This window comes from Sinocyclocheilus anshuiensis, unplaced genomic scaffold, assembly GCF_001515605.1.
Source record: "Sinocyclocheilus anshuiensis isolate Anshui unplaced genomic scaffold, SAMN03320099.WGS_v1.1 scaffold206, whole genome shotgun sequence".
NCBI classification, from domain to species: Eukaryota; Metazoa; Chordata; class Actinopteri; order Cypriniformes; family Cyprinidae; genus Sinocyclocheilus; species Sinocyclocheilus anshuiensis.
The window spans coordinates 1,914,310-1,925,578 of NW_015542358.1; the positions used below are offsets into that span (position 1 = coordinate 1,914,310).

The 11,269-nt window shown below is 36.0% G+C and overlaps 1 protein-coding gene across 1 annotated transcript in view; it reads left to right on the forward strand.

Annotated features, from left to right (window-relative positions):
• LOC107691868 (inactive ubiquitin carboxyl-terminal hydrolase 53-like) overlaps positions 1-11,269 on the forward strand; it is a 39,471-nt gene that overhangs the window by 26,790 nt on the left and 1,412 nt on the right. Inside the window, exons 12-15 of the mRNA XM_016490692.1 lie at positions 1-445; positions 1,840-1,907; positions 8,601-8,652; positions 10,059-10,720. The exon at positions 1-445 is cut by the window's left edge and continues 240 nt beyond it. Coding sequence (XP_016346178.1) covers positions 1-445; positions 1,840-1,907; positions 8,601-8,652; positions 10,059-10,720 — 1,227 coding nt within the window. The remainder of the gene's footprint in view (positions 446-1,839; positions 1,908-8,600; positions 8,653-10,058; positions 10,721-11,269) is intronic.

The following is an 11,269-nucleotide window of genomic DNA, read 5'->3' on the forward strand; positions in this document are numbered from 1 at the left end:
CTGACAGCAGTCAGGACTCTCGGACGTACAGCCGGCCGAATCGAGCGTGGAGGCCGATGCGAGAGGCGCTTAACGTCGACAGCGTCCTAAACAGCGATAATAATCAAAACTACCCCAACTCTCGCAGACAGAACTTTAATCAGGACAGCGAAGAGTCGACGTGGGTCCGACGAGAAGAACGCAAACCCAAGAGCTTAATGACGATTTACGAGGACGAGCAGCGGCAGGACATGGGCAGCAGGAGCTCGCTGGAATCAGAGGACAGGGTTAAATCAAGCGTCAGTAACCTCACCATTCGGACTGATTACTGGAAATTCCAGCGCACTGAATCTGGATACGAGAGCAGTGATCGTCTCAGCAGCAGCTCGGCAAACCTGGACTCTCCTGTGGTGGAGAACTTGAGCAACAAAGACATGCAGTCCATACCAGAACCAAACCTCTCCAGGTAAGAGCTACAGTAATCCTCAATTAGGAAGCACATCAAGACATTTGCATGGATTGATAAGTGTCACTACAATGATGACATAAATGTGATTACAAGAGAAGAAATCGATATGAATTCAGTAACGACATGAGCTCAGTTGAGTGTAATTTTGTAACGCTGGGAAAACAAATTACCGAGATTTATATTTACATACTGTACCATTTAAACATTTTGTGTGAATATAATGATTTTTTGAAGAAGTTCATATTTTTATTCAGGACAGATGCATTAAATGGATCAAAAATGTCATTTATAACAGATGTCAATTTTTTTTTACTTTATATTTATCAAAGAATCCTGGAGAATATATATATGAAGAGTTCAGATGCAGAAGGCTGTAAATGCCGTTTGAAATGTTCTTCAAAAATGAGCATTTTAATCAGGCTCCTGTGTGTAGGTTCAGTAATTTCACTTTAAAGCCAATGAATAGGTTCTTTTCATTGCCATTAAAGTGAAATAACGGAACATAAACATAGCAGCCTGATAAAAATTATCATTTTAGAAGAAAATTTCAGATGGCACTTAGAGGCTTTTGCATGTATATATATACAGTATATACCTCACAGAAATACATTTCCATTTTACAATATATTCAAATAGAAAACTAAATTGTAAATTATTTAAATTATGAAATTAGTAATTTTTTGATCAAATGAATGCAGCCTTGGAAGCATAAGAGACTTATTTCAAAAACATTTTAAATAAGTGTGTGTGTGTGTGTGCGCACTCTTTTTTGCTGAATTATAATTTTTGTTTTGTTTTTAAACCGAGTAAACATCAGGCAAGACTTGCCTTCTGTGTAAGCGAAGAGTGCTTTTTCAGTACCATCTGAATGTTTTTCTTTGTCAGATATGGTCTCAGATTCATGTGTAGCTGTTCATATCATGTTGTGATTGTGAATCAGAGTACATCATGTCACAGTAATGTTAGGTGGAGGTGTTTACGTCATACTATTTAACTGTTATATCTTAGAAAGGTTAGGCTTGGGAAGATCTAATGTAGACTGACTAAAGCGGCGTCACACTCTTCATGCAGCTGTTCTTTCCTGACATTTAAGTGTGATTAAGTATGTACTTATGTGAAGTTTGCAATACTTTAAACTTACCAAGTTTTTGACTTGACAACACCAACTGTGTGTGGTGGTCAATCTGTGGCATTTCTTTTGATTTCACAAATTCATCAAGTTGTGAACTTTAAATGACGTGGTGAAATATGAAAAAATCCTATGCATATTGTGTTCTCCCACATTCATGTTTGTGAAGGGAGCACAGAATCCACTGTGACCACAATCCACAATCAAGTACAGCACAACTGCTTAAGAACACTATTGAGTTCAATGCATTGTGTATTTTTAGGGAGCCGAACTACCAAAGGAGGTACAAGGATTCAAAGGCCGAGATCTCACCTTCGTCCATTATCTACAGTAAGTGCTTGTGATTTTTTTGTTAATGGATAATGGATATCAGACATTACCAAAACATTATTTGCATAGCTTGTAGACAGTTGCCTATTTCGCTATTTCCTATATAGGCAGCATATTAACTTCCATAGAACCGCGGCCACGGAGCATTGTTATTTTAGCATTAATTATGTACTATTATCATGTTTATTAATGTCTTGAAAACTGAAAATAGGAAAATAGAAGTTTTCATTTGAATTTTAGTTTTAAGTTTTAGTAATTTTACGTGCTTTTGTCTTTTTCATATGCATGTGTGTGTGTGTGCGCGTGTGTGTGTGTGCGCGTGTGTGTGTGCGCGTGTGTGTGTGTGTGTGTGCGTGTGTGTGTGTGTGTGTGTGTGTGTGTGTGCGCGTGTGTGCGTGCGTGCGTGTGTGTGCGTGTGTGTGTGCGTGTGTGTGTGCGCGTGTGTGTGTGTGTCTGTGTTCTATTTAGCTATTTATTTCAAATGTAAGCTTTTCTATCAATATATTTATATTTTATTTCAGCTTTATTTCAGTTACTGGAAATGGTTTTTAATAGTTTGAGTTAACAATAACAAACTGACAAGTAGTGACTGGTTTTTGAATGTTAGCATGTTGTAAACAATGTTTGATGTTAGCATGTTGTTAAACTAAAAGCATAATATAAGATTTCAATTATTATGGAGTTGAGGGTCGGGAAAGGGTTGCCAGGTGTGTATTTTGTCAGCCTGTCACCTTTGACAGATTGAAATATTATATATTATATAAATATTAAATGACACATTTTGACTTTAAAAATCTTCACTAACACTGAAATATAAATGAAACCTAAATAGAAATATTACTAAAAAAACACTTTAAATGACTAAAATTAAAATTAAGTTTAACAACTAAAACAAATTAAAATTAACTGAAATAATCTAAATTATAAATATAATAAACTGAATTATTATACGCTGAAAATATAAAAGTAAAACATTATTCAAAATATCAAAGAATCCTATAGTGTGATATAAATAAGTGATATGGCAGTGTGGCTGTTATCAGCGCAGCGCTCCAGGTGAAGGGAGCTCATGGGGTGGTGTTTGGGGACGAATCATTTGTCCTGCTCGTCAGCGCTGGGAGCTGTTTGTGTGTGTGTGTGTGTGTGTGTGTGTGTGTGTGTGTGTGTGTGTGTGGTGTGATGGTCTGTTGACCCCAGCTCTAGGTGCTTTATGGGCTGAAGAAGTGAAGCAGAAAGGACAGCTCTGAGGGCCGTGTTCTCTCGCAAGCCTTAAAGGCTGTTTTCACTGCGGCGCGAACTCTGAAGTGTTCATCGCTGTGGGAAATAATGGCTCTGCGTTCCTTTGACATTAAATGAGTGGGGAGGAGTTGCTGAATGTTTATATCCAAATTAATGTGTGTGTGTCTGTATAGATACAGTGTGTATATATATATATATATATAGAGAGAGGACACATTAATTTGGATATAAACATCCTATATATATAATAGTATGAACAATTCTTTCCAAATGGAAATTGGTTCAAAAGTGCTGAGTGTTGCCTTTCAAACTGGCCTGATTCCAGTAGCCAATAGAGCAGAAATCATTCTGAAAAGCAGAGAGGAAAAAAAGAAAGAAATTAAAATACAAAATAATAAATTACGAAAATTTCAAAAATAATTATTATTTAATAATTATAATGATTCATTATTTCAGTGTGTGTATATATATATATATATATATATATATATAATTTTAATTATGTAATGATTACAATATTAGAATACATATGAATAGATCATTCAATAAAAATAATTTAAGAAATATGAATAAAAATGTAATAAAAGCCACTCTTTTAGCCACACTATTTGTAATAATAATGTGTGATGTGTAAATATGCATTATTGCATTAAATGGCAGCGGATTAAAAATGTAACACCTAAGTTCGTTTTTAATTATACAGCAATAGATATATTGTTCAAAACATATTTGGACACTTTCTAGTTGTCAAACATACATAGATAATGTGATCAAATGTTTTGCGAGAAATACTATTTCTGTCTTTTTTTCGTCAAAATGTTGCGTTTAATTCAGTGTGTTGCCTGCCGTTTCTAATTTGCGAGTGAAAATCCTCACCACATTTTTCAGAGTGTGTGAACTTGAGGAGAACTGACTTGCATCCACTAAAAATCACCTTTACACCAGCTGGATAAAAGTAATTGCAACAAAAATAAAAATAACAAATAAAAAAATTGTTTTTGCGGATGGGACTTGGAATTAATTTAAAGCATTTAAATTAATAAATTTTTAATGTCGAGAGAATTTTTCGGCTGCTGTTCCTGTGTTCATATTGCCAAGGAAGGAAATGACAAATGCCATGTTAACAACCCAAGCTTTCTGTTTGATCAGAACAGCACTGTTAGGCAGGATGTGTTTTCTCTGCTCCGTCTGATTGTCTCTGTAGTGTGTTGTTCATTATCAGTGCTGAGCCGTGTGCGCTGTGTCCCATAAGATGCTCGTGAAGGTCAGAGCAGCAGGAGTTTCTGAAAGTTCAGCGTGTCGAACAGACAAACCCCTGACAGTTGATCTGCTGCTGTTTGGACTCTATGGATTTAAACGGACTCGCTGTTCTTTGTCTGCATTCAGTCTGTAGACAAACAAAACTCAACAAAACATGTTTGAACATATTTCTACCTACCTACTTATTTATTTATTTGTTTATTTATTTATTTAAAATATGTATATTACCATTTATTTACTTTCAATTTGAATTTATTAATATAATAATTTTTATTTTTAAATATGTATATTACCATTTATTTACTTTATAATTTGAATTTATTCATATAATAATTTTTATTTTTTAAATATGTATATTACCATTTATTTACTTTAAATTTGAATGTATTAATATAATAAAAAAAATGTAATATGTATGTTACCATTTATTAACTTTTAATTTATTAATATAATAATGTTTATTTTTTTTAAATATGTATATTACCATTTATTTACTTTAAATTTTAATTAATTCATATCTATTTTTATTTTAAGTAAAAGTGCAATTTTATGCAGTGTGGTTATTCAAATGTTCATTTTCCGTCATTTAAATAAAGCTGAAAATTAAAATGTAATAAGATTTTAAGAAAAACTTGAAAATGAAACCGAAACTAGCAGAGATTTTCATACTGAATTGCAGCTGGTTAAAACTGATGCTGCATTTTATTTACCACTGAACCAAGTCCAAAATGAAATTGCACTTGAAATTGAAATTGAAATTGAAAACCATAGAGACCAAACAGCAGCAGAATATTGTAAATGCTGATATTTCCTTCTTATTTTAGCGTTTGGCCCAGTAAATGTGAAAGTATGAATGTAGGTTGGGAGTTTGTAGCGTGTTATTTCCTGTAAGGTACATTAAAAGCATGATGAGACGTTCTCCGGGATCCTGTTGCACTGTGGAAAATATTTATTCTTAGACATCAGTAACTATTTTCAGCAGGTTGACAGATCCAGTTCAGTCTTGTCTGATGTGATGCATATCTATTCGTATGTATATTTGCATGTATTACATGGCAAGTAATTGCCTCCCTTTCAGAGGTGAATGAAAAAGATTAATTTAGTTGTAATACAAATAATTATGCACTCCTTATAAGATAATGTAGTTAGTATATGTAGCAGCTATGCCTTCAAGCCCATCTGATTGTGCAGCTGCATTGTTTTGGGCTTGCTTCGTTCAGTGGCGTGTAGAGAGCAGGTGTGTGTTGCTCTCTGCTGAGCTGCCAGTGATCTCATGTTGGCTCAGATGTCGAGTGTTGATGTACGGCTGTCAGTCTGATTGGGGTCCGTCTGCACATGTGACAGCCATCTGTGAGCTCATTTCTTCACGTGTCAGGATGCATCGTCTAGCGCTTTCGGGAACATGAATATTAACTGAATAATTGTGAATCAGGCGATGCTTTTAAATAATGATTATGAGTCAGGAAATGCTTTTAAAATAAACATAAAAATGAAACAATTATTTTATGGCACCAGTTGGGGATAATCTAATTTATATTTTCAAATGTGCAATTTTATGTAGTGTTACTGTGTTAAAAAGTTCTTTTTCGTAATTGAAATAAAGCTGAAAAAAATAAAATGCAAGCATTAGGTTAAAAATTGTAATGAAAAGTAGAAATGGTGCCTTGGCTGAAACTGAAATAAGTTTAAGTTGACTAAAACAGTAATTAAAATAAATGTATATACAGTTACAAAAATGACAAATATACTAAAACTTAAACTAAAATAGTTATTTACCAATAAGACACTATTTTTATATATATATATATATATGTGTGTGTGTGTGTGTGTATAATAATTTTTCAGATAATGATATAAAAATAAAAGCTAATTCAAATTGGTAATAAATATGATCATATATTATATAAAAACTGCTCAAATAAAAACTTTATGGCACAAGCTGATGTACTAAATTTTATTTTTTCAACCAGAATATTACACTGTGGGCATCAATGATGTCTCAAATCACGCAGCTTCTTGAAAAGAGATGATGGACCTGATTGTAATGATGTTGTGAATTTACAATATTTGCTTTGTGGTAGATTAAACCTTGGATAAAAAAATCTCCTAAACTTTCGTCAGTGGAGGGACTCGCCGTGTGGTGGTTTCTTCTGGCTGTGCCAGTATTTTATTAATTTTTTTGTCAATATTGCAGCAACGTTATCCAATATTGCAAGTCATGGCCATCAAATGGAGGTTCTTCTCATGAGGCTTAGCAGCTTAAACACGACAGGCTTGAAAAACCAGAAAATGGGGTCTAAAGTCCAATCCTCTCATAATTGCATGCTAGCCAAAGGGATTTAGCTGTTAATGCGCTGGGGAAAAAACTGAAAATAACAGAAGGAGGGAAAGGCAGTGTGTGTGTGTGGATACATCACTCTCTCTCTCTCTCACACACACACACACACACACACACACTGCTGGCGAGTCTCAGGGGGCTTGATATCGAGGCAGTGACTGTACTCAGATGTAAAGATGAACCGACAATCCCATGATGCCAAGGAAGTGTGTAGTACTAATTAAGAAGCTGACTGTTGTATTTTGTTGTACTCTGTTTATTATGATGTTTGTTTTACATTAAAATTGTGCATGTAAATTGATATGTATTGGTTCAGTTAGTTTTTTTGTTAGTGTTGTTAAAGTTGCATTCAAAGTATGGCTCACTGAACTTTTACAGCAAAACAAATCTTAAATCCTCATGAGTAAAGTGAAGTGTTCATCTTTAGCGCCCTCTAGTGTACATTTTTTAACATATTACCTGTATAAATATTAATTCGGATTGGGAAATATTAAGATATACTTTATATTTGTTTGTTTGTGTGCGTGTGTGTGTGTATATATAGAGAGAGCGAGCGAGAGAGAGATCCTAATTATATTAAAATATATATCTTATATTCAAATTGGGGGAAGTCGTGGCCTAATGGTTAAGAGAGTCAGACTCGTAACCCAAAGGTTGCGGGTTCGAGTCTCATACCGGCAGGGATTGTAGGTGGGGGGAGTGAATGTACAGCGCTCTCTCCCACCTTCAATAAATACCACGACTGAGGTGCCCTTGAGCAAGGCACCGAACCCCCAACTGCTCCCCGGGCGCCGCAGCATAAATGGCTGCCCACTGCTCCGGGTGTGTGTTCACGGTGTGTGTGTGTTCACTGCTGTGTGTGTGCGCACTTTGGATGGGTTAAATGCAGAGCACTAATTCCAAGTATGGGTCACCATACTTGGCCACGTCACTTCACTTTTTTTTTTATTTTTTTTTTTAATGTATATCTTGAAAGCTTTTTAGTAAGAGACATTCTTGTTTTTTCTCTCTCTGTGTGCATGAATTCAGAAATGTTTATTTAGTAATACTGAGTGACACATTCATTTTAATGAAGAGAGAGCGCATTAAACATTTGTTTATGTACTTCTGTGAGCAGTAAATAATGTCATCAGTATTTTTTCTATTTTAGAAGAAAAGTTTTGTTATTATTGTTTAATCAACTTTTAGAAGTACACTAGCATTATAGTGTATTTTATAGATTTATATACTGAAATCCACAAATTACGTTTTTGATTTTCTTTACTAAGCAGCTAATCTGTCACTGGAAAACCGCACTGATGCAGATTGTTGTTGTGAGGTTTTTAGCACAGCAGTCCGTTGCGTGTGATTGTGTTCCCAGCATGCATCTGTGTAGTCATACGTCCCACCGTCCACCTGACAGCTCCTCAGATTTAAAGGTTTGGTCTCTACAGCAACACATCGAAAGCATTGCTGTTTTCTCCTTAGACTCACTGCCCACTTGGCATGGCACGGCCACTTTTATGATCTCGTTTACCCCTCGAGCTCATTGTTAAAAAGCCATCGGGAGCACAGAGAAGCTGGTTTGAGCCGGATGGCCCAGTCTGGGCCCCTTCTCTCTGGACTTGTGTGCTTTAGACAGGCCAAGAGCCGGAGCCAGAGACCCCACTGAGACCCAGACAATACCCACAGCCCTCAGCCCTTACATAACACTGCACTCGCCCACAGCCTCAGTTTGTGTCCAGAGATTCAGTCTTTCACACTGCTTTTCAGTGCAGAAATATTTGAGATGTGTATTTTATTAATAATACATATACATTAAAGAATGCATGCAGCGGTACATTAAAGATGAATATTTTTATTCATTTATTTTGTAGGTGACCACCAAAAGAAAACACATGATCATTTCATGAGTCCTGTTATTCCAAGGTATGTATGTTATTTGGGGGAAAAAATGAATGCATGAGGCTTTGAATGTTTTACTTGCAATTTTTTGTGTGCTTTCCATATGCAGAAATATTCACATGCATAAAACCTGAAAATGAGTGAGTGAGTGAGTGAGTGAGTGAGTGACGTGACATGTGGCCAAGTATGGTGACCCATACTTGGAATTAGTGCTCTGCATTTAACCCATCCAAAGTGCACACACACAGCAGTGAACACACACACCGTGAACACACACCCGGAGCAGTGGGCAGCCATTTTCTTTTAAAATATGTATAGAAAGAAAGAAAGTGGCTCAGGTCATAAATGTTTTGATACAAAAAATAAATAAATAAAAAGTACACTGTAGCATACTATTACTTTTAAAAATAATACTTATTATGGAAATAATAGTAATTAAAATGTTAATAATAGCTTACAGTAAGTTTGAATGGAATGTTTTCAGACACAACTATATGTTGATTGCAATAAATTGAAAATGTATTATAGCTGAAATTCATATTAAATGCAATTAGCTGACCTTCAGAGTGCTTTTTTCACCCTCTTAAGTACATCATCTTTATATGTAATTTCATAATTGCTTCTATTGTCTTTGAAATGTGGTTAAAGTACTGCTGAATGTTGCACTGACAAGCATTTACAGAGAACTAAAATACACTTCAATGTCATTTCTATTGAAACTTCTATTGTGTCGTGCATTTCAATATTTAATTAGACATTTGTAATGAAGTAGCAATTTAGTACATTCAGAATAACTAAAAATATATTATTTAAAATGTATCAATTTTAAATGTAATATCAAATAACACTACAGTTCAAGTTGTTTCTTTAGTATGGTAGTCAACATCAAAAAAGTGTACTACTTTAAACCATGACAAAAATGAGTAAAATTACCATGATTTATAATGTACTTGTAAAATAAAAGCACACTTTTTAAAGTGTACTTAAGTGTGTTAAACATTAAAGTGTTTCTCTTTAAATACACGCAAGTGGCCTTTTATTTCATTAATATTCTATTATCTGCAAGTACCTTTTTAATCATGTAAGATTTACACTACAACTACACAGTCAAGTGCACTCTTAAGTGCACTTCTTTTTAAAGTTATAAAGTTCTTTGTTAACACTTTATTTTAAGGTGTCCTTGTTACACGTTACATGTACTTACTATTATAATATCAATAAATTATGCATACTTACATGCAAGTAACCCTTAAGCCAAACCCTAACTATATAATAAGTACACATGTAGTTAATTAATATTACTCAGTACTTGAATGTATAATTACACTGTAACAAAGACACCTTAAAATAAAGTGTAACCAGTTCTTTTTAAAGGTAATATGGGCAAGTGTGAGGTAGATATAAGACAAGCCTTCTGTTTTCTCCTACAGGAGACAAGCTTTTCGATATAACCCTGCGAAGGAGAGGATGGAGAAGACTGAGGTAGAACGAGCACACGTGGTAAACGGGAACCCCATCTCTCCTAATTTCACCAAGACCAGCAGTTCAGAGTGGAACAGCTCCGATGATCTTGCCGGACCCTTTTCCGAGCAGGAGGATTCCTCATCACGAGCTGACGTTCCTCCGGTTCCCTCTCGTGCCGCGGCTCCATCAGTGCCTCCCAAACCTCTCATCCTGAGCTCAGAGAACCGGCGACGAGATCCCCGTCCACCCAGCCCTCGACGTCTTCCTCGGAACGGCTCGGCCCTGTCCCAAACCGTCCTGCAGAAGTGGATGGAAAACTCGGACACGAGCTCCAAGTCTGGCTCCTCTGATCAGGAGAGGAACGATCTGTCTGCGAGTGAGGGTGAGGAGAAGTTCTCCAGCTTTCCTAAACCTGCGGCCGGCTCTGCTGTCATCCCCAGCACGTACTTCTCCGTGGACAGCTGCATGACGGACACGTACCGTGCCAAGTACCATAAAAAGAGACCTGCTCTGTATGTGATGGCAGACTCTAGAGCCGGAGATCACACCTCGTCTGGTGAAAGTGATTACGGGGAAAGACTGTCACCGGCTCCTTCAGAAACACACAGCAGAGCCACAGTGCTGCCAGGTAACATCACACTCTAATAAATGGACAGCTTTCTTAATGTAGCAGTTAATACGATAAATTGGCATCGTTTTATAGTTGATGCAGTCACTTACAATAAGTAAATAAATACACACTATATTGGCAAAAGTATTGGGTCACCCCCTTCTAATGAACAGGTTTGACTACTTTAGAGTACAAATCTTAAAGGAACACTCCACTATTTTTGAAAATAGGCTCATTTTCCAACTCCCCTAGAGTTAAACAGTTGAGTTTTACCGTTTTCGAATCCATTCAGCCGATCTCCGGGTCTGGCGGTAGCACTTTTAGCTGTAGCTTAGCATAGATCATTGAATCTGATTAGACCGTTAGCATCTCTCTCAAAAATGACCAAAGAGTTTCTATATTTTTCCCATTTAAAACTTGACTCTTCTGTAGTTACATCGTGTACTAAGACCGACGGAAAATGAAAAGTTGCGATTTTCTCGGCCGATATGGCTAGGAATTATACCCATGGTACAGCAGCAAAGTTCCTTGATTATTACGCCGGAATGAGAGTATAGTTCCTAGCCA